This window comes from Aristolochia californica, unplaced genomic scaffold (genome assembly GCF_029961685.1).
Source record: "Aristolochia californica isolate CCGP_79_NKW_82.1479 unplaced genomic scaffold, dmAriCali1.0.hap1 SCAF_13, whole genome shotgun sequence".
Taxonomy (NCBI): Eukaryota; Viridiplantae; Streptophyta; class Magnoliopsida; order Piperales; family Aristolochiaceae; genus Aristolochia; species Aristolochia californica.
The window spans coordinates 5,378,006-5,405,477 of record NW_027181804.1 but is presented as its reverse complement, the minus strand read 5'-3'; the positions used below and the strand labels follow the sequence as shown (position 1 = coordinate 5,405,477).

The 27,472-nt window shown below is 37.9% G+C and overlaps 2 protein-coding genes across 3 annotated transcripts in view; one reads left to right on the top strand and one right to left on the bottom strand.

The window, feature by feature from the left end:
* Nucleotides 1-13,346, top strand: part of LOC137948058 (glycine--tRNA ligase, chloroplastic/mitochondrial 2) — an 80,992-nt gene extending 67,646 nt beyond the window's left edge. The window contains exons 29-36 of the mRNA XM_068793979.1: nt 3,645-3,735; nt 3,902-4,006; nt 4,083-4,121; nt 4,207-4,296; nt 7,166-7,267; nt 7,660-7,741; nt 11,213-11,298; nt 12,812-13,346. Coding sequence (XP_068650080.1) covers nt 3,645-3,735; nt 3,902-4,006; nt 4,083-4,121; nt 4,207-4,296; nt 7,166-7,267; nt 7,660-7,741; nt 11,213-11,298; nt 12,812-12,910 — 694 coding nt within the window. The 3' untranslated portion in view covers nt 12,911-13,346. The remainder of the gene's footprint in view (nt 1-3,644; nt 3,736-3,901; nt 4,007-4,082; nt 4,122-4,206; nt 4,297-7,165; nt 7,268-7,659; nt 7,742-11,212; nt 11,299-12,811) is intronic.
* A 2,394-nt stretch (nt 13,347-15,740) lies between these two features.
* LOC137948935 (conserved oligomeric Golgi complex subunit 4-like) lies at nt 15,741-26,885 on the bottom strand. 2 transcript variants are annotated; one of them, XM_068795159.1, is made up of 3 exons: nt 25,475-26,885; nt 25,127-25,390; nt 15,741-16,405 (listed from the first exon to the last, which is right to left on the bottom strand). In XM_068795159.1, the coding sequence occupies exons 1-3, from the start codon at nt 26,717-26,719 to the stop codon at nt 15,776-15,778; spliced, it is 2,139 nt and encodes a 712-aa protein (XP_068651260.1). In that variant the 5' UTR covers nt 26,720-26,885; the 3' UTR covers nt 15,741-15,775. The 2 variants fall into 2 exon arrangements, with proteins under 2 accessions (XP_068651260.1, XP_068651259.1); XM_068795158.1 differs by having other exon boundaries at nt 25,127-26,885.
* Between the last annotated feature and the right edge of the window lie 587 nt (nt 26,886-27,472).

Genomic DNA, 27,472 nt, shown 5'->3' with positions numbered 1-27,472 from the left:
AAACTTCGGTTTCTCTGGCTGCATAGTAGTTAGAGCAGGTGTGCTCCAAGCCTTGGAATAGGACATGGGGGATAGTAGTGTGGGGATCTGCTTAGTAGGGTGTAGGGGTGGCTTCGAACCGAGCCGGTTCGCGAGTGGCTCGGTTCAATTCGGTATACCTGGATCTCGAACTCGGGATCAGCTCGTTTAAATTAACGAGCTCGACTCGAAAGCTCGCGAGCCTGCTCATTAAGGGGTTGAGTCGGGACCGGGAGTAGTTGCGAGAGGGGGGGGGATGCTTCCTTCCCTCATCACCGCCAAGCCCCTCCCATCATTTGTTGTCGCTATCGACAGCTGCTCGCCAGCCGCCTCCATCACTTCGGTTTGATTTCTTCCTCCCTTCGTCTGCCTTTGCCTCTGTTTCCGTCACCGCCACTTCTGTCGCAGCCGTCATCCTCGACGATAGGTCCTCGCTGGCGCCGCTAACCCCCTTCCCTCCGCGTCGTCTTGGCGGAAAACCAGAACCAAAGATACCTAAGTTATGGGGAGAAATGATTCCCCCCCACGAAGACGATTTTGCACGTGCAAGATCATAAAGTGAAAAAAAAATTCTTAAACTCTCCTTCCTCATGGCTCTTGAAGAAATTGAAAATACATTTTAGTAGAAATAAGTTTCTAGGGACTATTAGTGTCTCATGTTTTTTGTAAACATTTTTCTAATTGAAAATTCTTATTAAAAAATTATATAATTTTCTAGCTAAGATTTTCCTGCCAAGATGGGCTAGAAAACCGTATAGAAAATTTTTGAATAAGTGTTTGACAATTGATGCTGTAATACTTTTAGCATGAGGCAATTTTCATAGCAATTTCATGTTTCACATTTTATTTGATTAAAAATTTATCGATAAGTATAGTAATATATTAGATTGATTATTAATTTTTATTTATTTACCTAGAAGAGGCAATAAGAGGTCCATTTAACTTTCCTAAGAAAATTTTAAAATATTTCTTGTAATTTTCTAATAAGTCACTAATAGAAAAAAGATTTTATTTAAAGGTTCTTGTGGAAATTTTTTTTTTTTTTTAAATGATGCTGAATTTTACTATGAGAGCTCAAACGAGTTGATTACACGAGGGTTTGCCAATTTATCAGCCAAATAATTGGCTGATCTAGGAACGAGGTTCCAATTGCAATAAATGGATGACACAATGTCAGCAATACAATCAATGATTGGCCAGTGGCGCCAAGGAGGGGAGTTTTCTTTTGAACACCAGCTAATGACAATTTTTGAATCGCCTTCAATAATCAGCTTGCCATGGAGCCGCTCTTTAAAGATTTGGAGGCCAACCAGAAGAGCACTCACTTCAGCATTAATTGAATCAGCGATACCCACCTGCCTGCATAGGATAAAATAGGGTCTCCACTGTTATCTATGAAAACACCACCAGCTCCAGCCGGCCCAGGAAAACCTAAAGCACTACCATCAAAATTGAGTTTGATGCAGTCGTGAGGGGGAGGATACCAGGTGGCCATAACCGGATTCCTGCGAGGGCCCGCCATGTGCGCTATCAAACCCCAATTTTCTCGAAGGGAGACGCCCGATAGAGAAACAAACTCCTTCCTAGAATGTAGCCAGCTTGAAATAAGGCCCACTGCCTGAGACGCTATATTATCCAAGTTGCTAGCCTTGGAATTGAATCTCCGGTTGTTTATCTCTAGCCATATACACCATGGGACATGCGCAAGGCATGCCAAGAGAATTATCTTACCCAGCTTAGGAAGGCGCATCCCCATAACCATCTCAAAGGTGCCAACAAGGTCCTGATGTAGCCCCATTTGGAGACCAATCTTCTGAAATATCTTCATCCAGACTTGCCATGAAAAGTCGCAATGTAAGAGAACATGTTGGACTGTCTCATCACACACACCACAAAGGGGACAAGTGCGATTGGGGGCGGTGTAACCTCTTTTATGGAGGTTGTCAGAGGTGAGGATTTGTTCCCTAATGGCCGTCCACACGAAGAATTTGATTTTATTAGGCGCTGAGAGCTTCCATGCCAGGTTTGCCTTGTGCTCATGCATGTTGTAATCTTGTTTTCTAATGTGGGAGTAGGCGGATGCAACTGTGAATCGGCCATTAATGTTAGGCTTCCATATCAGTTTATCAACTGCATGCTCACGAATAGAAGTGTTGCTGAGCCTTGAGAGGAGAGAACAAAAAGCAGTAGTTTCCTCGTCATTTAATTCCCGGCGAAATGTAAGACTACATGAGCGATCTCTCCAAGAATCTGCCACTGAGCAAGAGATATCTCTCGGCACCCTAGAGAGGCCCGGGAAATCCTCAGAGAGGGGGCGGGGGCCACACCATTCATCTGACCAAAAGAGGAGGGTCCTTCTATTTCCTGTGTGAAAGGAAGTTGCATCTCTAAATATTGGGAGGAGCTTTTGAATTGATTTACATATCGGGGATAGGAGCCGAGTAGCACCATCCTCCCTCCACCAGGCACCCAAAGGTTGAAGATAGGAAAAATATGTATCATAGGAAAAACAAGAAATGTTTTTCCTAGAATATAAATTTTCAACCAAAGCCACTAAGGAGGCCATAGTAAATTTATGGCCAGATTCAAAAATTACAAAATAAGCTAGGCAACATTTGGAGTAAAAAAGATTAATATTGGTGCCTTATAATCCATTATTGAAATTCAACCCTGGAGATGGACAATCTTGCACTTGGTTCTCTTGTAGTGGAAAACTGATCAGTCGAATTGTGAGCTCCCTTCTCAGATCTGCTTGGACCAAAGTGTGATTTTCATCAGAGTAACATATTGCAATTGAGACAGGAAGATCCAGAGTGTGATTTTCATCAGAGTAACATATTGCAGTTGAGACAGGAAGATCCAGAGTGTGATTTGCATCAGAGTAACATATTGCAGTTGAGACATGAAGATCCTCCCAATAGAAGCAGATATCTTCACAGCAGTGGATTACTCAATGGAGTTGTCTAGGAGTTCTTCGATCTTTAGCATAGTGTTCTGGTTCCGGCAAAAATTTGATCTGCCAATGCATGGTTAGCTGCCGCTTTTTACTTTCTCCTCGCCATGGTGGTCCAATCTACCTCCTTAGTCTGATTTGCAATCGAACCTAGCCTCCATCTTCCTCGAGACACTGATGCCGATCCTCCTTGTTGGCTCTCTTGCGTGCTTCCTCCGTCTCCTCAGCACTTTCCCTTTGCACACTCTCCTCACTCTTCTTTCCTCTCCCTTTCGACATGTCTTGGAAGTTCAAGTCCTTAGCCCTTATCCCTACCCTGAATTTGAGCAGGCTTTTTTTGCTTGCCCAGTCCTCGCCCTGCGAGGTGAAGTGAAAACCTTTCCTCCGAGTTTTTGGGTTAGGTCGGGTTCCCCATGTAACCTGACCTGATGCCCACCCCTACACAGTTGATTACCACCATGGAATTCATCCTCCACATTCGACTGAAGAAAGTTCTTTTGTACAACTTGAGACCTTGAACAGACTTATAGTGCTTTTTTAATTTAAAGTTGTTTTGACAATCGGTGATTCATCTTCTATCTAAGGCAGCCACTTTGAACCTGAAGTGAGGTAGGTTTTGGGGTTATCTTTTATTTAACTAGTGAGCTTCTAATCTTTCTAGTTTTTTGTGCAGATTAGACAGTCTTGTTGGCTTGTTTGGAGTTGGTTGTCAGCCAAGTTCCACAAATGACCCTTTTGGCCTGCGTCGCATTTCTTATGGGCTTGTAAGATAAAAACTTAAGCTGTCATCTCTTTTTATTTTTTATTTTATAAATAGAATAAGACTTCCATCAAGAGTCCTCTTGAGGGAGGAAAGAACTCTTTTCTTGGCTTATAGTCTTTTTTGAAACCGTCAGTATGTAACTTACTGTTACATCATATGTTTTTTAGGTCCAAGTGTTAGTGGAGAACAACAAGAACTTGGATCTAAGAAGTTCTCTGAGACTGTTAGCAGAAGTTCAACCCATTACAATCAATGACAATGTTATAGATGATGTGAGAAACTCATGTTCTTATTTCATTTTGTCTTCTGCATGCTTTTATTTCTGACCCAAAATCCTGTCTATGGTAGGTGCAACAATTTGTGACGCGTAGGCTAGAGCAACTTCTGGTATGCAAGTATTCTTTTGAGTGAAATGCTAGGTGCTTTTGTCTTGAGGTGTCACATGAGCTTCATGCTACTGATGTTTATGCAGGTGGATAGGGATATTAGCGCAGAAATAGTTCGATCTGTGCTCTCAGAGCGTGCTAACTGTCCTTGTCTAGCTGCACAATCTGCTATAAGAGTAAGTTTCTTTCATCATCTAAACAAGTTCTTTTTTCATTTTAAAGTTTTCGTGTGGAATAAATTAAAAACTCGTTTTCTGGAACTGAAATGTACAAGTCTGCAACTCTATGGTATTTGTTATTCTTGTTGCACTTCTATGATCATGTAACACTCATGCCTGAAAGTTCTTTATCATACTTGATATCTGGAAAAGACAGAGTCGTAACTCTATTTAAGAAGAGAAGAACAATCGTTGTAACTCTATTTAAGGAAATAAGAGTTTAGGCTTCATTTTTTATTCTTGTTAGGCATTTTCTGGAAGGGTTACTAAGTGTACACACATATAAACTAGCAAAAATATGCAGAACTCCTAGAAAAGTTACATTTTAACTTAAAACCAAGACGTTAAAATGATGAAATACCTCTTCAAAATGATGTTGGGCTTGCTGGTCCCATGGATGTTTCTGTTGCTTCCGTGTTTTCTATTGGTTTTTATTTATGTCCTTTGTTTTTTTTTTAGTTTTATAAATGTTAATTACATTGTAGCAAATAGATGTGTATTTTGTGATTTGAAGATCACTGCTCCTGCAACGGGCCACCCACTTGAATCTGGTGCCTTTTGCGAGTACCACATTAGTCATACAAGTCCAAAAGTCCATGTTATGAAGGATTTGAAATGCCTATTTTTTATATTTCTTGTCCTTTTTTTTTTTTTTGCTGGCCAAGTTAACTAGCTGGACTACAGAGAAAAGGGGTATGTGGGTTGTGTTGATGTGCTATTTTCTTGGGGTTTTCTGTAAATGGTCTTCTCCAAAATGTTATTTTTTTTAGAAAAAACCAGAGGATTTGAAGACATGAGCAAGCTTGATGCAAGGCTTGGTTGAAGAAGTCACCTAGTTGATCAACAAACTTGATATAAGATGTTATAATCTTTTTACTCATTATAGCCTCTTGAAAGTGACAACCAACTTCTATGTGTTTCTACTTGCAACAAAAATGGCTACTTGATTGTCACATTCCATAATCATAGGACCCTTCACAGCAAACCCTAACTCTATCGTGAGGGACTTCATTCCATAATCATTTACATGTGGTATGCTTCTACACTAGACCTTGCAACTCATCCATGTGATGTGACTAAATTACAAATATGCAATAGCTAGTGGGTCGATCTTTTCTCTGCCTTGGATCCCAACATAATCCACATCAGAAAGACCTTACATCTCAAGGTGTCCATGAGGTTTGTACTAGAACCCATTATTAGGGGTTCCTGTCATTACCTCAAAATTTTGTGAATTGGGGTCTCCATAAATTGAATCACTACGTTTATTGCATATGAGATTATTTGGTCTAGGATATTGTAGAATATATCAACTTTCCTACTAACCTTTTATGTTGAGTTTTATCAACAGCAATGGGTTTGATCATCATGAAGGTTGGCCCCAAAAAGACCAGTCTACTGTAATATATTAGTGGTATACTTCCTTGGAGATAGACAAAATTCCTGATTTGCTCTTAGCCATTCGAATCCCTAAAATGTATCTCAATGACCCCAGATCTTTGGTTTGAAAATGTCCCTTTAAGTGACTTTTCACTTCTTCAATGCCCTTTGGGTTGCTGCTGGAGATATTTGATTGTCAACATACACAATCAGAATTACAATTGTTGTGTCTTGATGAAGTAGAAATACAAAGTGATCAGAATGACCTTACACAAAGCCAAAGGACACAATTACTTTGCTGAACTTTTTAAAATTTGCTCTCTGGCTCTGTTTTAGACCATTGGTGACCTTTTTTAGTCTAAAAATCTTTCCAATCTTCCCCCTAAGCAACATATCCAAGAGATTGCTCTAGTATTTGGTCACAAGTAATTACATCAGCCAATATTTAGCTGATAAGCTCGCAGAAGTGGGGGTATGGAAAGAGAGAAATAACCAGAAATTTAATAGAAACTCCCTTCCGAGGAATATTTTGATTGATAGAATTGTGGGGCAAGTATCCTCCTAGATACTCATGCGGAAAGAATTTCAATTTTTAAAAGGATCAAATTTGCTAGGGAATTGGCGGCTTGTAGCAGAAATGTCTTACCTATCTCGCCCCCCAGCTATGGAAACTTGGTCTCCACCCCCAATGGGACATTTCAAATTAAATTTTGACAGTAGTGCTTTTGGCTGCCCCGGTCCTGCCGGATTTGGAGGGGTCATCCATGACGAGAATGGGAATCTTCTTCTTTCATTTGTTGGGCCGATTGGAGTATCTGACTCAACTACTGTTGAGCTTTCTGGGTTGTATGGTGGTTTAAATTTTTTAAGCAACGGCTGGTGGGCCCTCTTTGCGTTGAAGGAAACTCAAAAGTCGTCATCAATTGGTGCAAGAAGTCATCTAAACCTCCTTGGCGTCGCTAGGATTTGTTTGAGGATATCTATAATTTTAATCTAATTGGAAATACATTCCTAGATCCGCTAATCACCTAGCGGATATACAGGCTAAATTAGGCGTTTCCCTCCAACATCTTGTTGTGGAGGAAGGTACTTTTTAGCCAGGTATTGTACTCTTTCCCTTTTCCTCTAGCAATATATACACACCTTTTTACTCAAAAAAAAAAGAAGTGGGGGTCTTTCTCCAACGGCTTGTTGTGAATATTGACACCCTTGCTTAGCCTTTCTATTCTCTCTTTTTTTTCAAAAAATTTATCACTATTAAAAAAACAATGTATGGCTTATGTAAAAGTTAAAAATCCCTTGTCCATTTTGTGTTAATTTAATGACAGCTCTAAGTAGCATTGCAGCAGTCATGAACTTTTTAGTCAGGACACTTCTTTCTGCTATTTCTATTAAATTGTCGCACAAATATTACCTTTTAACAATGTGTAGAAGTCTGTTAATGTAGATGGATGTGCTATCGACGGATGTGTCTTTTGCAAAGGTAGTTCAAGCTTACTCTCGACCCACCAGAATTATTCGTGGGAAGGACATTGGTTCTGATTGGCAGGTAAGTTTTTGCTTAAGCTGCTTCACATCTGAAGCTTTACCTATATTTGTAGTTTGCATATTTATTCGTGACTCAATGAAGCTCTAGGATAGAAATTTGGTGAAACCAATATCCTGATCTCTGTCTATCACAATTTTCTGGTGCAATCATCCACCTAGTTCTTATTTTGCTCATGCAATGTTAATGACTCTGGAGTGAAACATACAATTTTTGTTGTATTTAATGGGACTGGAGCATTCAGGTAGGATATAGTTGGTTTTCATTCTGTCGTCTTCTTAAAAGGAGTATGGTTATGTAGCTTTTTTATTGCTTATGTTGACCTAATAAGTGAAAGTCCTGCACATTGCTATTTAGTCTTCCTCACACTGGTCATCCTAAATTGCTTAAAATAGGTATCCGAATCTGCATTTGAAACCAATGAAGAGAAAGCTCTGTGGAATGCGTACTTGGAAATAAAGACCAAAGTTCACCCTGGTGCGCCTTTAGAACTTGTCACAGTTTTGATTTAATGGAACTCCAATAAGTGCTTTCTTTTTTCCTTGCCAAGTAACTTGATTCTCTAAGTTATTTTTTAAGATGCATCTCTTTGTGAATGTATCTATTATCATTATTATTATAATATTTATTTTTTTGGTTATTAAATAATGGTTGCTTCTTTTATTGCTATTGTTCCTATATACCAAAATTCTTAATAAATATAGCAATAGGTAAGAGGAGCATTAATCTAATTATGTATGTCAATGGAGTAGCAGTATTGATCAGGCAAAACGCATGGTTAGGTGTTTGTTTCGACATGAAACCCCCTTTAATTGGGTTCGCACAATCCTCATCTATTTATTAAATGGGCAAAAAGTAGTGTTGAAGGTGCAAAAGAGGCAAGTTATAAGAAAATATACAAAATTATAGGATTTAGAAAAGAAAAAAATTATAAAATTTAGAAAATAATTGGGATAAAGGTAGAGAAAAATATGTGAATTGTTAAAGTTGGATCACTTCTCAAAATAACTATCGTTAGGAGACCTCTTGCTAACTAATAAGCATAGGATATTTTTTCAAGCCAAACCAATGTTGTATCATCCTCCCACACACAACAACTCTTGACTTCATACAACTAGCTTTTTTTTTTTAAATGATGCTGAATAATATTAAATCAAAAGGCTCCGAAGAGCAATATTACAAAGGGGAAGCCTTCCCAAACAATGAGAGATTGCTAGGAGGTTCCAATTTTAACCAATTTATCAGCCAAGGAATTGGTTGATCTTGGAGTATGATTCCAAGTACAATGAATTGTGGACAAAATGCCATCAATACAATCAATGATAGGCCATTGGCGCTAGGGAGGGAGCTTGAGCTGGAGCACCAACTGATGGCGACTTTGGAGTACTCTTCATTAAGTAACTTTCCGTCAAAACGGTCCTTGAAATTTTGAAGACCATATAGGACAGCACTCGCTTCAGCAGTGTTGGAGTCAGCAACGCCAACCGGTACCCACCGGCCTAGGACAGCCCAAGGCACTACCATCGAAGTTGAGCTTGATATACGGCCATGACCGGCATCTTATGGGAACCTGCCATATGAGCCAGCAGACTCCAATTTTCACAAAGGGATAAACCTAACAGAGAGGCAAATTCCTTCCTAGTATGCAACCAACTAGAGATCAAGCCCACTGCATAAGAAATGATGTTATCCAGGGTACTGGATTTGGAGTTGAATATCCGGTTGTTGCACTCTAGCCATAGGCACTACGGGATGTGAGCAAGGTATGTTGAGAGGAGCAACTTGCCCAATCTAGGCATGTGAGTCCCCATCACCATCTGACAAGTGCCGAAAAGGTTCTGATGAAGCCCCACTTGAATACCAATCTTCTGAAAAATCACCATCCAGACTTGCCAAGAGAACCCTCAATGAAGAAGAACATGTTGGACGGACTCCTCACACACACCACAAAGAGGACTGGTGCGGTTAGGAGCGGTGAAACCTCTCTTGTGGAGGTTGTCAGAAGTGAGGATCTGCTCTTTGATGGTTGTCCACATGAAAAACTTGATCTTGCTAGGCGCACGTTGGCGCATTCGAAATCGCCAAGGTTCTCGGCGCACGTTACGATTAACTCTTGACCTTCTATAATACAATGTTTGCTTTAGTTGAGGCAAGGAGACTTCGAATGGATGTGTGGCGCCGCATCAACCCAATTCCACGAACGTTCCATGAGAGAACAATCATTTATCATTCTTTTTTTTCTTTGACTTTTTAGCAAGGTATTGTACTTTTCCCCTACAATCATTGCGAAACAAGAACAGGTTTGTGTGGGCTTTGATACTATGTTAAAGTTTGTTTGGTTCCTCCATAATGACTGGCTGAAGTTAGGATGTCCCTTCTTAACTTATTAACAAAGGCTTCAAGATTAAACCAATGTGGGATTTTTTTTACACAATAACTTCACTTTAGATAACTTGCTTGAGAAGTGGAACATGTACTACCTTACAGTGGGTGGACTTTTTTTCCAACCCACGTGCATGAAGAAATTTTAGTTCTATATTCTAATACCAGATTGCATATGTTAAATTTCTAGAAAAGAGCAATAAATCACTAACTTGATTATAACTTAGTACGATGAGCCTTTATTTTTATTTTTGAAATGATGAGCTTCTATTTATAATAGAGGAAAAAAGTAGAATCAAATCACAATTAAACTACTCATGTCCCAGTTATAGCCAAAGTCAAATACTTAAAAATAAATCCTAATACAATTAAACAACTAAACATAAATAGAAAACTGAACTAACTAAAACTCCTCTTAATTTGGACTCCCCTGTGAGACTTCTTCCCACGAGACTCCTGTAAGACTCCGCCATATGAATTGATGGTCTGTGAGAGTCATGTAAGACTCTTCTATACCTGACCTTCAATAGCATATATTATGAAAAGCCTACTAGACAACTTAAAGAAAGATATAACCATAGAATTATAAATTTGTGTAAACCTACATGGTCATGTAGAAATTAATAGAGAAAAGCCATGTAGGTTTCCTAATTAATAAGCATAAAAAATTTCCTACATGGCCTCTTCTGATATAACTATGGAAAAGAAAGGTAAAGTTTCCTCAAATATATGGAGAAAAAATGATATTTTTTGTTTAAATATGTGAATTTTACATTATGGACTTAAATGATGTCAAGTGAGAGTTTTATATTTGTAGTAGTTATATTTAATTTCTTTCTTTTATCATTAGATGTTTTGTTAGAGATGTAATCTTTTGTAGGTAGACTAACAGTAGTGCTACATAGATTCAGAATTAAAAAGATCCTTTACTTATTACTTAGGAAGAGGCCTATTTTACTTCGGCTAGCTATTTTTGGATGGACATAGACCCAACTTTAACTTAATATAGAACAGTTATCTATACTTGGGCCTCCTTCCATAAATATGTAGGAGCCACAAAGAAGGTCAACACGTAAAGAAGAGTTTTAGAAAAGTCCCATATAGATCGAAGGTTATAAAAATTTTATACTTGTTACTCGGGAAGAGGTTTCACTCCCTTTTTCGGCTGGCTATTTTGAAATGGACCTGGTCCCAACTTCAAAGTAACACTAATATTATAAATTATTCTGAGAATCACGATTGCATAATCAGTAACTTAATAGCCCTGTATTGAAAGAGGCTTAGAATTAAATCTCATATTGACTTTTTAATTTTATTTTATTTTCATTTATCCACCCTTGCTCATGGGCCTATAGTAATTAGGAGGATTTTAAACAAACATGTAGCATAAAATAGTACTTTCTTTTCCATCTAAACAAGTTTGACTGCTCATTTTTTGCTAGCTTCATCACACTATCTTCTGTTTTATTGAGTTTTTAGTTACTAATATATTTCTCTTTATAATGCTTCCTGCTGCACTGAGCCGTGTCCCAAATTTTCTGATTGTTTTCTTTTTGGAATTTTCAGGTGTTGAAATTGATGATTTTGTTGAAGCTTCCTCACAACTAGTACAACCTTTAGAAGATTTTTTTAACCATGTCTTTGTAATGGTGGTAAGTTTCCTCATATCTCCTGTAATACCCCTGCATTCAGAAAAAATGCTTAGCTATGGGATATGGTTTTTGTAACTTTAAAGTATGTATATAATCCCTCAAAACTTAAAAAAGACTTGATGCCACAGTGAAGAAGAGATAGAATCTCGGAAGTATTCATTCCCGTTCATTCTGCTACTTGTGGAATTTTTCTGCTTTACTAGGGTACTGAGATTTCCTTGATAAATACAAATGATTGCAGAAATAACAATACACAACTATTTCAACTTCTGAAAAGTGAGAAAGTTTCTGAAATCTACAATGTTGAGTTTTAACAGGTACTGAATCAGAATGAGAACAAATTCACCAACTAAAATTATGATGGAAATGGCCATCAACATCACTAAACACAAGTGGATCTTCAGTCATTATAGGAGTGCTAATTGTGAGATCAAGGAGTAGAGAGAGAGAAGAAAGAAGATAGGAAAGAGGAGAGCTGAGAGAAGTGTGTGGCAGTATGCATGGCCTGGAGCTCAGCTTCTCTCTATTAATACTCTAGTGAAAATAAAGTGAAAATACAGAAATGCCTCTTTACACTAAAATCCCTATATCTCCCTATATACACTTCGGAATTCAATTGGAATATAAAGCTCCTATATATATATATATCTGAGCTTACTAGTTCCTAGAGGGACAATCTTACAAATATAGAATTACCAAAATGCCCCTCAAGCTGGGGCTATATATCATAAAGCCCCAAGTTGTTACAAATATTACCAAAATCATACTTTCCTAAGGCTTTTGTGACATATCACCAAGCTGCTCAGCATATTGAACATATGAAGTGACAATAGCTCCTCTCGTTACTACATCTCTGATAAAATGACAATCTACTTCCATGTATTTGGTCCTTTCATGAAACATTAGATTCTTAGCGATGAATGTAGTTGTCTGGTTATCGCACTACATGGTCATAAATCCTTAGTTGGAAACCCTTACTCCTGCAAGACAAACCTCACCGATAATAGCTCATTCATTGTATTTGCCATAGTATTCAGCTTTTGCACTCAAACTAATAACAACATTTTGCTTGTTGTTTTTCCAAGTAATAACATTACCTCCAACAAATACACTATACCTAATATTAGACTTTGGTCTAGCTTAGATCCTACATAGTTTTTTGTTTTTTTCATTGTTTTTTGTTAGTTTTTGTTATAGGTTTTTGCATCCGAATATTTTCCGAAACCTAATGTTATCTGACAGATCAAATTCAGATATCTGACTTTGGATAGTTTGTAGGATATTCGGATTTCAAATATCTGGAATAGATCCTGTAGTTCTATATCTGGACTGAATCCGACCTGTTACAGTCCTTAATGAATGCGTGTAATTGTCTTAGATGACTGCGTAACCAAAAGACACCCATTACCAGCACATAAATTTGTTAGTTAGGATAGTTTTAAAAAAATTAATTTGTTAAAGCTGTTTGTAGCATTGCATTGAACTTGTTCTCGGTACTGATGTGCTTGTGCAGGAGGATGAAAGAGTCCAGAGGAACAGGCTTGCTCTTCTCAAGAACATAGCAGACATTCCTAAAGGGATAGCAGATTTGTCTTGTTTACCTGGCTTTTAGGTCCGACGCCTCATTTGGTTCAGTTCAGCAAAGCTGGTGCTCGACAGTGGTCAACAAGAAAAAGGAAGAAGGTCATTGTTTCGTCAGTTGCGCGTCCAGTCATGGTCAAGGTAATGTCTCACAAAGCAGAATTTGCTGTGTGCATTGTAGTTCTCATCATTTTAATTCATCAAATAGGTAGTTGTCAATTTGCTACTGGAGGAGATATTGCAGTAATTGGAATTGCATTACAATATCCATATAAAATGAAAGCTGGAGTTACTCTACCTCTGGAAGATTATTTAACGTGCATACAAAAGGAACCTTTTGTCCCAATTGTTGGAGATAATGACAGAAATGCCCTTTAGGAGTTAATTGTATCTACCATTGATGAAGTGGTAATTATGTAAATGTACTTGAGTTGTACTTTTTGACATTATAAAAGATAAATAAAGAAATCTGGAAAGCTTTCCTTCCATAAGGTTTTACACCTGCACCATGTTAAATTCATGTGCACTTAATTATTTTTGTTTTTATCCTCTAATCATCACATGATGTTAGAGTTGGAGTGTTTGATATCTGGCAATCAAGTTTAGTTAGAGAAGATTGATATTCTTCTGTTGTGTAGGGATCAAGAAAATCTAAGACAAGATGTTTCTAGTTTTGTTTGAGAATAATTGATTTTGTAACTCTCATGACAGAGTTTCACAATTAAGGAATTAATTTTTTTTTTTGAAAGAAGATGTATAAGCTATATAAAAAGCTGAAGGAATTAATATGATAACGTTTTATGAGAATCTCATGACAAGCAGTTTCACAATCAAAAAATTAATACGACGGAATCCTTTATGAATCTCATGGTAGGAAGCATCACATAAGAAATCTTTTAGTGTTACCAGTTTTCTATCTATGTAATAGTTGTTTACTTGTTTGAGATCTTATCTTTAAGAGTACTACTCCAGGTGTAATTGGGACTTTGGGACTTGAATAGTTTACTTTTACTTATAAATAGTTATTTTTTTTACACAATCAATGCATACAACTTCTTCTCCTTTCTCTCTCATGCTCTCTCACCCACATATCTTAGCATAATTCTGTTGTGTTCCTGGAATATTAACATGGTATCTAATTAGAATCCATTTAAGGGTATTTCAGTTATTTTATCAAATTTGGTATACACCTCGTGAGATAGCAATATGTTAGGTGTCATGTTAGAAGTATAAGTTTCAAGTTTGATAAAATTCTGACTACTATTCAAAAAGTTATCGGAATTTAAGCTATGGGGGTATCTTTATAACTTTGTCAATCTTTTAATAGAGAAAGGAGCTCGGTTTTGCCTTGATTCTAGTGTAACCTCACACACTCTTCTTTCTTCTTCAATCTTTATTCTCTCTTTTTCTTTCTATTCTCATCTTTTTATAGTATTAGAGCAAATTTGTCCTGGACAATCCAAGATGAAGAAGAAGAAGAAGAAGCACAGCAGCAAAAAAAAGATAAATTTTCTTTCAGAGGCAGAGGTTTTTCCACCTACTAGATCAGTCTTTCCTCAACTTTTACACCATCCTACAATATTCATAATGCAAATTATATCTTTTTGGATATTCAAGTTTAGCTTCCAAGTCAAAATGAATTTTAACAATCTGAGTTTTCTTTAAAGAAAAATTAACATATGGAGCAGTAAAGATCAGGTAGTAAGAAGTTATAAGCAGTAGTAAAAAAAAATCATATTTTTTAGACAATTTGTGCTATAAAAAAGGGGACTTTATAAAAAAATTATATGTTAAAAGAAATATCTGTCAGTCTATTTTTTAACCCAACAAATGGTTTCTCAATCTATTTTCCTATAGAAAGATATTGACATTGGAAGAAGGAAAGGTCATGCTTGAAACTTATTCCAAGCGGAAAACACGAATTTCTACGTTTTTTAATTCAACTATGAGTCTCATGTTGGATGTTGGTTTTGAAATTATTTTTTTTCACGTCAATTTTCTATCTTGAGTTTTTATGTGCCTTTTACTGTAGTGTGCCTTTGTTTTTGGTTTTGCGTTTGAGTTTGTTCAAACTCTTAACTCACAAAGGAATATGTACCTGTAGACTGTAGTGCCTAAAGTAACAGGAGGTGTGGACAACATATTTTTCAATTTCTGCAGTGCTTCATAATCTTTGGTTGTGAGAAGAACCTTACCTTGAGATGAATCAGAGGATGTTTCAACTTTATACTCGTTGCTGAAATTTAAAAATCTTGTTTACCATGAAGTCTCCAACACCATTCAACCGCATGATTGTTTAGCCAACACTAAGTGCAAATTTTTTAGTTTGTAAGCTCATTAGTGCTAGTGTTGCCTCTAAATTTTGTTGAATCACTTGTATTGCAACCTCAAATCTGGGTCAAAAAAATTAAAATCGCAATCAAATCGACTTGTATAGCCGACAAGGAAAGCCAGAATATTAAGGAAAAATCAAATAGCACGTCCGAAGCACAATATCAATCGTGCGTCACTTCTCATTTCCGGTCAGTTAATAACATCTATTTCTACTTCAACAGGCAAAAATAGGGAATAGAAAAGAAGATTACAAGCAGCAACAAGAAAGAGCAAATTCTCCTCCTTTTGTCATTTTGAATTCCTGCCAAAAGTTTATAACTGAAGAGAAAATGATTCTCTTATTTTCTTTTGTCTCCTTGTTTCTCTTAAACCAAATGCAACAGTAATTTTGTCTCTCTCGTTTCTTCTCTCCGTCTTCTCTTGAATCTAAAGGGGCCTAAATCTTTCAGTAAGGGAATGGACCCCAAGTTATCTACCTATCAGAAAAATTGATCACAAAAGAAGCAGAGAACAAGATAAAAAAATAATAGAAAAAAAGATTAAAAATAAGGAAAAAATACTATCACAATTTGAGTGCCGCAATTGCTTCAGGTTTAAAATCCACTCTCAGACTTAAAACCCTCCTAACCTCAGCAGGGGTAAGTCTCCAAGTCATTGGGCCAGAGTTCTCACCCCAGAAGTCCAAGATTTCGGACACCTTTTCCAAGTTTAGAATGGTTGCCATTTGAGTAAGACGTGCAAATTTGTCTCTCACTGTCCTTGTAGCCATGCCGGAGAAATGGCTTACAAGTGCTCTTGCATCTCTGTCAAGTTGGAGCCCGCCCAACTGGCTAAACCTCTTCTGCATCATAATAACTTCGAGTCTCTTCACTATGAAATCTATAACCAAATGAACAAACAAGTCATAGTTGTTCGGTGTCATCACAGGCTGAAGCCAAGCTGCATTTGTCTCCACAGCATGAAGAAGCTTTTGGACCCATGGATCATTCACTTCATTCTCAGCATACTCAGCCTCGGATAACTCATAGCTAACGGTGCCTACACTGTCCAATACTGGGCGGATCCGTGGTGTCACAGTTGACACCAGTTGCTCCATGCCTGCATTTAGGATCTGCTTAAAACCATTGCTCATCTCACCCAATTCAGATGTGCAAGACTTCACTTTTTCCCGGTCAGTTGCAGAAGGGAACACCTGATGATTATGGATAATTAATCAGAATTCACTAGGGACGGATGGCACAATTGTCATTTTTATAATTTCATAGCTTCATGAATGCAGAAAAGGCATCTACTTCAGAATTAGTCAGCGCTGAAGGTCAGCATACAATAAATGTTTTTGAAATTTGAAATAACCAAGAAAAAGCAATTGAAATTGTGAATTTTAACATTATAATATCATTTCGTGTCTGTTTCAAAAGAAAATAGCAATGACAAAATTTTAGGCACATGAATGAAAGAATTACTAATGAACGCAACACGCCAAAGACTGAATGACTCAAGACCAGTGCTGTGAACGACCTTGCATAAAGAACCTTTTCTTTTACTCCAAAGACTGCAAAAGAATTACATCAAGAAATCTCTTTGAACACAGTGAATCATGATGAATAATGGAAACAGTAAAAGAAAAAAAAAAAAAAGAAGAGCATAAGGCATAATATATCAGTCACAATGTACAGCTGGTGGAAAACATTAAGGATCATCTCTTGATAGTGGTGCTTTCCCTCCTTGCTAATAATATGGGGCAACTAGAAATCTGTAGACCAATAAATATATCTGATCCTAGGTATAGCTAGCAAAACCCCATGGCCGAAATGCAATATGCTGGAAAGATACTTCTACAAGACGATAGGGAAGATTACTATTGCTTTTTGATGTATTACATGGCTCAATTGTAGAAGAAGAAAGTCATCTAAAACAATTGAAGATACAAAAAAATAAAAAAAAGAAGATTGAAAATTGTTGTTTCTATTTCATAAAAAAAAAATCATTAAAAAAAACTGTTGTTTCTTTTCCTGAAAAATTACTGTTTTAGTAATCTATTTTGGTACCTCTCTATATAGGGAAAGGCTGCACGTTTCCACTTTTGATAGTTTCCTAGTTTGTCTACAGTCTCAATTAGGAGACTTTTCTTTAAGAAAATGTTTGATTAGCAACTCTTTTTATTAACAAATTCAATTTAGGAAAGTGCCCAATTTATAAATCCATCATTAGTGCTTTCCTTCTCAATTAGCAGTTGAAATTCTTTCCTGAAACCAAATTTCAATTTAGAAAGTCGCTATTCAATAGTAATTAGGATGTTTAGTCTTAGGAAATATCTATTGTGGCGACTTTACTTATTTTGGCAAGTCTTTGGATGTTTTTGAGTCAACAAATAGGTGAATTTTCTGTAACTTTGAACAAGTTTTGATGATTGATACAAGATTTTTTTTCTTTGTTTGTTGGAGCACCATTATTTCTCTTTCTTTTTACTAAGAATAGTTTCTTAGCCAAGAGTAGTTTCTTAGTGGTTTTTTCTCTTTTCCTAGCTACTGCTAGCTATAAAACAGCAACTGAAAATTAAACTTCTTTCTTTGAAATTTGAAAACCAGGAATTTACTAGAGTTGAGAAGGTAGTGGGTGGGTATCTTATATTCCAGCCCTATCTTTTTTTTTTATGAAATATGATTTCATTAAGAGAGCAAAAAAAGAGGAGCTAACTCCTGACAACAAGAGATTGCAAGGAGGCTCCTTGCTTGGCTAAAGCAATAGCCACGGAATTTGCTTATCTCAGAATGAGAGACCAAAAACAACCAAAAAGATTGACAATAGCCAAATTTTCAAAAAAGGCATCCCAATGGCGCCACGGAGGTGAAGAGGCATTCTCGCACCAGCCGATCACTACCTTAAAGTCTCCCTCGATCAAGATTGGCCTGGAGCAATGATCACGAAAAACATGAAGTCCATTAAGAAGACTTTGAAGCTCGGCCGTTGTGGAGTCCACAATACCGAGAGGGCCGAAGAAAGAGATGATCTGATTCCCAAGAAAATCACGAATCACGCCACCGAAACCCGCTAAGCCAAGATTACCGAGAGAAGATCTATCAAAATTCAACTTAAGGACACCAGGAGGTGGCGGGGTCCACTCACAAATGATAGGGGGCTTCGAAGAAGTGTGGAGCTGGGCAAGGCACCTCCAATTATTTCTGATGGATGATCCCGAGAAGGGGGAGAAGGCTTTTCGAGAGTGAAGCCAAGTAGCAATCAACCATATTTTGTTAGATTAGCAGCATTGCTTTCTCTGCTCTCTTTGGAGTAACTAATTCTATGGAGGCTGAGATGTGTGTTGTCCTTCAAGGGCTAAGACTTTATTGGGATTTTTATTGGGCCTCAGCAGTCATGATCCTGGTCACTCCCCTCTACTTGGTGCCTTCACAAATGCTTTAATGAGATCATGGTCCATGGGTGCTCATTTGGACATTATCCATACCTTGCACAAAGTGAACCTGGCAATGGGAACAAAACTACATTGATAAGTGTTAAAAAAATTCTTCCAATTATTAGTTGGGAAACAGCCTCCAAACTTGGCTAATCATTTTTAGATGGACTTGGACCCAATTTTAACATACTGGTATCAAGGGCATCTGTTCTGTTGGAGTTATTGCCTATTTAGTTTGTATCCCATTTGTGTTGTCCAGGTCTCAATCCCTTTGTTCATTTGTATAGACCTGAAAATGAGAGGGAATATTAGTGGGAATAGTCCCACATAAACTAATGTTAGAAAAGATTTTATGGTTATTAGTTGAGAAACGACCTCCTAACTTCTACTGGTCATTTTAGGGAAAGATTTAGATCTAACTTTAACAGACACCATGTGGCGAACTCGTCTGTAAGGAATGGGAACCTCCTATCATCCCTTGTTGTGAGACACTCAATCCAACTCCTTTCAACCCCTTTTTTTTCGTGGTGAGAAACCCCACTTCTTTCAACTTAGAATGGCTTTACTTTTCTTTATTACATTTTTCGATAAACTACTTTATGCCTTTTTTCTCTTAGTAAGATACTCTTTTCTCCAGCATATCAGAAAAAAAAATAAAGAATCAAACAAAAATCTTTTACCAGACTAACCAACACAATAGGATTTTATAGATCTCAACAGAAGCTAGTACATCTTTTAGTCTTAGAGAAACTTTACAAGGTGGAAACAGTAAGCTTGGTGTTCAATTCAACAAAAAAGGATTGAGAAATATTAAGGTCAATTTTCTGCAATATTAGATTTTGAGATCAACAGTTTTTTTATAACAACTTTAATTCAAAGCCAAAAATAACATCCCAGCAGTCTTCGGATCAGACTCTGTTAAGGATGATACTGCTTTCCTTTCCAGAAACTTGATTGTGGGAGGGATGGGTAGCAGAGCACACTTCAACTAGCTAAGTGAGAGGAACATGACCAGTTGAACCTTGAATATTTGTAAGCCCAAATAAGCAGTTCAATGGTTCCTAGGAACAGCTGACGACAAGAACCAACTTCTGGGATAAACCTCGTGCAAAAATATGGAATAAGAGGGGTTGAGAGGGGAAAAGGGAGAGGAGACAGCAGCAAGAGAGAGATCAAAACTCTCATGATTAGGGTTCTGGTCGATCCCTAATCTCTTTTTATAGCTTAAAACATGTACATGGACAATAATGCCCCTACTCACTTAAACTCTTCTAACTCGTACATTACACCTCCTAATTACATGAAACTTGAACTACATAAAATATCAAACATATTGAATAAGATAAGACTACTCCTAGGAGGTTCAGACAGTGAGAAATTACCAAACTGCCCTTCTGCAGTATATTCCAGTGCCTCACTCCATCTCTAATAAAACTTTGTGAAGCTTGGAGCATCTCCATTCCTAGTGCTGTTGAACACAAACAGCACCAGAAAACTACAAGCCTGAACTAAAATTGCTCCTCAATCAAGTCCCAATAACACAACAAATTCTGCCATGATGCCAGATGCATATCCGGATCGGCCAAGCTTGGTCACAATATGCTCACTAATGCACAAATAATCTTTCTGCCACAACATGATGCCCCACACAGGGCAAGATTGGATTAGGATGATATCAATCTTATGAGAGAACCAATTTGCTGTAATCCTCTTCTTCCAAAGGGCAAAACATTCAATACAAAATACCCAGACTATTCTTCCAGGCAAGGCAAAGTTCAATTGCTTTTGAGCTCCTAGCTGTCATGTACTTTAAAGGGCTGACATGTTCCTGCAAATTAAGTGAAATATTGAAATGTTCCAGAGTCCCACCTCACAATGTTTTCTTTTGCTCCTTTTGTGAAGTTAGCTCAGAGCCTCTTGCAGTAGGTACTTTTCCTGTTATCCAAGCCTAAACAACGCCAAAGTGTGCAATTTGTTTAAGAACATGAAAACTAAAGGTTGACAGGATCTGGATTGAACTAGATTAAAGAGATTCATAGAAGAGCAACCATGCCTTCCCAGTAAAGTTGGGTTCAAGGTTTATCCCAAAACGACAAGCCAATTTAGGAAGCCTATTTCCCAACTAATAAACTCAAGATCTTTGTACTCACTAATCCATGTGGGACTATTCCTTAACACTCCCCCTCACGTGTAGGCCCTCTTTTGTGACTCTACAAGTAGATAATTTAGGTGGAGACCCTCTTTTGTGGCTCTATAAGTGGATAATTTAAGTGAAAACCCCTCTTTTGAGGCTCTACAAGTGGATAATTTAGGTGGAAACCCACATATGAGTACCTGCTCTCATACCATGTAAAGTTGGGTCCAAGGTTTATCCCAAAACGAATAGCCAATTTAGGAAGCCCTTTCCCAACTAATAAACTCAAGATCTTTGTACTCACAAATCCATGTGGGACTATTCCTTAACATTCCCCAACACTAGATTGAACTAGACCTGATGACTCTTTGGATTCAAGAATGCTTCCTAATTCTGCCCCAAAACTAAAATGCAATTCAAGGTACTTCGTGGAAAATAATCAGTTCAGCATAGGCTAAGGCAATTAGTACTAAATGTCAGGTTCCAAAGGATATTTTGTGCCCTTTTACCATCAAGAAATAGGCCAATGAGGCAGTAAACCTCTTGTTGGATTGATGCCTCTTTATGGCCAATTATAACCAACTATATTTTGGCATTAATATGATAAAGAATTGAAGTAAAAAACTGAAGCCTCCCTGACAATGTTATATAACAAGGGAATCAAGGATCAACCTATCAAATCCTTTGTGATCTTTGAGCACATCTTTGGTTTTGTTAAGTGATTACTAAGTACGAAAGAATGAGCTAAAGATGTACAAGTGTGGACCCACCCAGTTGGTGCAATCTGAATATAGATCAAAAGCCAAAGAAATTTTCAAGAAAGATCTATCCAACCTAGCTAGAGCAAAAACTCCTCTAGAAGTTTCACAAATGATGATAAGTCTTACCAGAAGGAGATTTTAACAGAAGTTGGGGACTCAATAGCATCTTAATGTTAGGTTGTTCTATTATATGCATTGAACGCTTGATGGCACTTGTAGCCACAATCAAAAAGATAAAGAACTTTAAAGTCTTCAACTTGGAGCTAAAGCCAGATGAGATATTAGGGCAACATGCGCAAAATTCTTCTCTTTCTTTCTCTGTTTTAAGATTCTGTTGCACAAAAATCAAGGCGGTAACAGCAAAGGTTGAATTCAAGAGCTTCTATAGGAGACACCTAATGTTGCTGTTAATTCAAACTTTTTCTCATAGTGTTTAAAAAAAAAAAAGATACTGCTAAATTTCATCTGAAAGGAGGGGGGGAGGTGTTCTTATGGTCAGAGATGCATGCAGAGGGATGTTGATGGAAACCTTTGTTCTCGGCCAAGGAGTCAGCAAGGTGATGCACTTATAGGGATTTAGATCCAAGAAAGTGTTTGAGGCTTGCAAAGATCATCGATTGTGTCATGAATCTATAACAAGTGCTAAGGTGGGGTATTTTTTCCAAGGCCCAGCCGATACCAACTACCAAATCCCCCTTAATGACAAATGAAAGTTAGGTCCAAGACTATCTTAAAATGACAGGTCAGAATTATGAGGTATTTTTCTGAATGCATAACTACTATATTTTTTCTTGGCACTAACATAGATAGGATTATTCCCACTACCACTCTCCCCCATGTCTAAGCCTAGACAAAAGAACAACGTTCCTAAAATGTGGACAACATAAACCAGGTACAAACTAAATAGGGCAGAAACTAGGCCAAACAGCACAAACACCTTACTCTGGTACCATCTTAAAGTTGGGTCTATGTCCATCCTATAATAACTAATTGAAGTTATGAGGTTTTTCCTCAACTAATAACCACATGATTTTTCTTAACATTAACCTGTGGGATTATTCCCACACTAACAATGACAAACCAGTTAGTAAGGTTGTTAAGTTGGGTCCAAAGCCCATCCCAAAATGACTAGCCAACTTAGAAGCCTCTTTCCCAACTAATAAACTCAAGATCTTTGTAATCACTAATCCATGTGGGACAGTTCCTTAACACTTCCCCTCACGTGTAAGCCTTCTTTTGTAGCTCTACAAGTGGATAATTTTTAGGTATAGGCCCTCTTTTGTGCCTCTACAAGTGGATAATTTAGGTGTAGACCCTCTTTTGTGGCTTTACAAGTGGATAATTTAGGTGCAGTCCCTCTTTTGTGGCTCTACAAGTAGATAATTTAGGTGTAGGTCTACATATGAGTACCCTGCTCTGATACCATGAAAAGTTGGGTCCAAGGCTCATCCCAAAATGACTCACCAACTTAGTAAGCTTCTTTCCCAAATAAACTCAAGATCTTTGTACTCATCAATCCATGTGGGATTATTTCTTTAACACTCCCCCTCACGTGTAGGCCCTCTTTTATGGCTCTAAAATTGGATAATTTAGGTGTAGGCCCACATATGAGTACCCGCTCTAATATCATGTTAAGTTAAATCCAAGGCCCATCCCAAAGTGACTAGCCAACTTAGAAGCCTCTTTCCCAACTAATAAACTCAAGATCTTTGTACTCACTAATCCATGTGGGACTATTCTTTAACACTCCCCATCACGTGTAGGCTCTCTTTTGTGGAAAGGTTTCCTAAGGAGACTAGTCATTTTGGGATAGGCCTTATACTCAACTTAACAAAGGTGATTCATGTAAACTCTCAGTCGTAGAAGTGATTCAATGAAAAAGACCAAGTCTGCATCCATGGTGCCAAATGACTAAAAAGATCAGACTAAACAAGACAAATATTCCTAGAGAATTTTCCTAAAAGTTGAGAATAATCCATCCACTCAAAGGAAGCCCTAATCCTGGACTACAAGAACAAACCAACCACCCTCCAATTTCTTCAATAATAGACTTAGGCATATTAGGGTCAGGATTTATTATCTCATAATGGAATGTGATGAATAACTTTCTCAATGACCCTACTAATTGATGCTAGAGCGAAACAACCGGAGATTCAATTCCAAGGCTAGCAACCCGGATAATATAGCATCTCAAGCAGTGGGCCTTATTTCAAGCTGGTTACATTCTAGGAAGGAGTTTGCTTCTCTATCGGGCGTCTCCCTTCGAGAAAATTGGGGTTTGATAGCGCACATGGCGGGCCCTCATAGGAATCCGGTTATGGCCACCTGGGATCCTCCCCCTTACGACTACATCAAACTCAATTTTGATGGCAGTGCTTTAAGCTGTCTTGGGCCGGCTGGAGCTGGTGGTGTTTTCAGAGATAGCAATGGAGACCCTATGTTATCCTATGTAGGGCCGGTGGGTATCGCTTATTCAAATACTGCTGAAGTGAGTGCTCTTTTGTTCGGCCTCCAAATCTTTAAAGAGCGGCTCCATGGCAAGCTGATTATTGAAGGCGATTCAAAGACTATCATCAGCTGGTGTTCAAAAGAAAGCTTCCCTCCTTAGCGCCACTGGTCAATCATTGATTGTATTGCTGACATTGTGTCATCCATTTATTGTAATTGGAACCTCGTTCCTAGATCAGCCAATTCTTTAGCTGATAAATTGGCAAAATTTGGAACCTCCCAACAATCTCTCATTGTTTGGGAAGGCTTCCCCTCATTTGAGCTCTCATAATAAAATTCAGCATCATTTCAAAAAAAAAAAAAAATGACCCTACTAATTGATGATTTCTCCACTAAAAAGTTCTAAAGGTTCTTACTTTCTGTGTGAACCAAGAGAAAGCAATCAAATACTGGAAGCAGAGGTTCCAGCCAAGTCTCCCAAAGATATTAGTACCAAATGTTCAAGGAGGTCAAGAATCTCTCTACCTAGTGCAAATTCTAGACCAACAGAAAAATACATCTGGATATGTTAAAAATAATGAATTGACCAGAAAATATAATTGACGCTGCATCTTGTTCACTATGCATGGGTTTCTCTAAAGTCTGTGACTCAATAAACACCACAAGAACCATTTGCTAAAATAAGCTAAGAAGTCCTAGAGTATAACAGATGTTAACTTGAGTAATAGAAGAACATCACATAACTAGAAAACTTTCTGGAAAAAACAAAACAAAAAAAATCTGTTTATCTGTGGCCTGGAATAGAGAAGCTGATGGTACTGATAGTACCAATTTACTTAAATAATATTCTCAAAGGAGGCAATTTACTAAAATGAAACCAAAGAACAGCTCGCACAGACCTACATTTAGCTTAAAATAGAAAACACTACCGTAATAGGAAACAGATGAATTGTATGAGCATCAGATATCTAAACCGAATAAAAAAGAGAAGAAAAATTTATAAATTGATAATCCTTTTCTTCAAATAAAAACAAATAGAATGTTCAGAAACATGAATTTAGCTTCTCCTAATATGACTACCTAAAAGAACTCAAGCATGAATTAAGCAGAAATCATGGACCTTCATTATTAAGACAATGAAAATGAACAACTCACCTCTGCACATTGCTCCTCGATCTCTTGCTTAAGCTTCAAAACATATTCACTGCTTACATCCATATTATTCAAAGCTGTAGCAATCTCAGTTCCAGTCTTTTGCACACCTACACCACCCAAGAACAGCTTTGCTCCCAGATTGGGCTCTCTCATTTTCAGTTGCAAAGCCTCGTGGTATTCATTGCTCAAAAGATTAATAGCCCCACTTAAAACTGCAAGCACCGAGTTGATAGCTGAAGTTGAAATAGCCCTTCTACAACAACTCTGCAAAACGTAAAATACATCATCCACCATTGAAGTAGTGAGACTATCAGCCACAAGCTCATCAATCTTTATAGCCTTCCTCACATTCTCCACCATGAAGAACTCTTCCAGGATGACATAAAATCCAGTGAGATCTTGAACCACCCTATTAAAGCTTCCACTCCTAAATGCTTTTGTAGCCCGTGGGCCCAGCTCAGGATCAACTGAGCTCAATCCTCTGATCTTCGAGATCATGTATTCAGTGTACTCCTCGCCACGCTGTGTGAGGGTTAAGATCTCTTCCAAATACACTTCAACCTCTCTTGGATCTGGCCCTTCGGGAGCTCCAACCGATAAGAGATTTTTACTGTACGAATTAATTTCTGAAGCTAATCTACCTAATTTCCTATAATCCATGTACCTTTTCAATATCAAAGAACCTCTAGAATCACATTCTTCCTGCAGTTCGCAGATTGCATAAACAACTCCATCTTCACCACATAGACTCCTCAATATCTCATCATTTTCCTCGATAGCCAATACAATATCCGTAAACAAATTAGTCAAGCAACCGACAAAATTTACCTGATTTTGCTCTAAATTTTGCTCCATAATCTCCATTAACTGCTCGAATTCTAATCTAGACCTCATAGCAATCACTTTCTTCAAATATGACACATAAATTTGCAGGCCTTCCTCTTCAAGCCCCAAAGGCGAGAAAAGCTTGACAAACCTCAGAATGGTAGAATGATCTCTCTGATCCACGGCTGCAGCTAACCGCTTGCGGACAATTCCATCCAGTTGCTTCTTCGTTTCCAGAAGCTGGTCCCGCTGGTCGGATCCGGAATCCCGGTACTTGGCGTCAATCTGGAGAAACGTTTTCACGAAATTCGCTGCGGATTCGTAGTCTTCAGATTCTAAAGCCTTCTTAACCCCATCAAGACAGTTATTCCTTTCAACAATGGCATCAATGCGAGAGAGAGTGGACTGGACGCGGGACTGGGCTAGATCGAGCTCCCGGACCTTGCCACTGACTTGATCCGCGAGATCACAAGTCGACCGGATGGAACCGAGCATATGGTCCGAATCGGCTTTAAGGATATCCAGGACTTCGGCAGATTTCTGGAGGGAGAAGAGTTGCTTCTCGAGGTCGGCACGTTGACAAAGGAGGTTTTCGAGGTCGAGATCGAGAGAGCGCTGGTAAGCAATGCATTCGTGGAGAAAGCGAGTCATGGCGCCGACGTCGGTGAGGGAGCGGATCTGGGACATGGTTTCGGGACTGCCGAAATTAATTGCCGACACTTCGCCGTCTTCTTCCGGAACGGCGACCGTTCCGTTCGCAGTCGCCATTGTTTTCTCGCCTCTCCTTGGTATGAGTGAACTCTCACAGTCATCTACGTCATCAGTTCTTCTGGGATGATTTGGGGAGGACGATTGAAATGCAGCTTTACTCGTTTCTAGGTGCCAAATGCATTTCCACCGGAACCTTTCCCAAACGGAAATACAGTTCTCAGAGAAAACGGTTGGAAAGGCCCATGAAACTTCAGAAAATGGTTCCTGCCATTACGGAAATGTATAGAAAATTCTAAAGTTTCCTTTGTATTTTAAATCAATCCTTTAACTTAATTATTTCATAGAAAAATGAAATTTCACCCTTGAATTTTGTTTTCTAGAGAATATCAACTCCATCCAAATGTACTAACATATATTATACATTTATTCTTGAGAATTTACATTTCATCCCAACTTTCCTTGGCATGAACAAAACCATTGGCCCCGTTAGTGCCCTTGGTTGGAAATTTATATTCCAGGAAAAGTTAGAAATGATTTTCCAGTATTTCCTGCAAAAGGCACTAACAGGGCCTTAAGAACTTTGAGTTTTTTTTATGTCATGAAAACACCTAAGAAACTCATATAAAAGGCTTCCAAGATGTTTAAGAAACACAAAAGTTTGCTAAAACACTTTGGCATTAATATTGCCTTTTTTTCCAGGAAAGTCTGGTGTTGGATTTAGGATTCCATGATAATTACGATTGATTATTAATTTCTATTTATTTTCTTGAAAAATACTCTAATAGGTCCATTTAATTTTCCTTAAAATTT

What these genes read in the sequence shown, in the direction of transcription:
- LOC137948935 (XM_068795158.1), bottom strand. Translation starts at nt 26,719, where the DNA reads ATGGCGACTGCGAACGGAACGGTCGCCGTTCCGGAAGAAGACGGCGAA. An exon ending in TCGAGGAGCAATGTGCAGAG is followed by an intron (nt 16,406 to 25,126) that starts GTGAGTTGTTCA and finishes CATAATCATCAG; the next exon opens with GTGTTCCCTTCTGCAACTGA.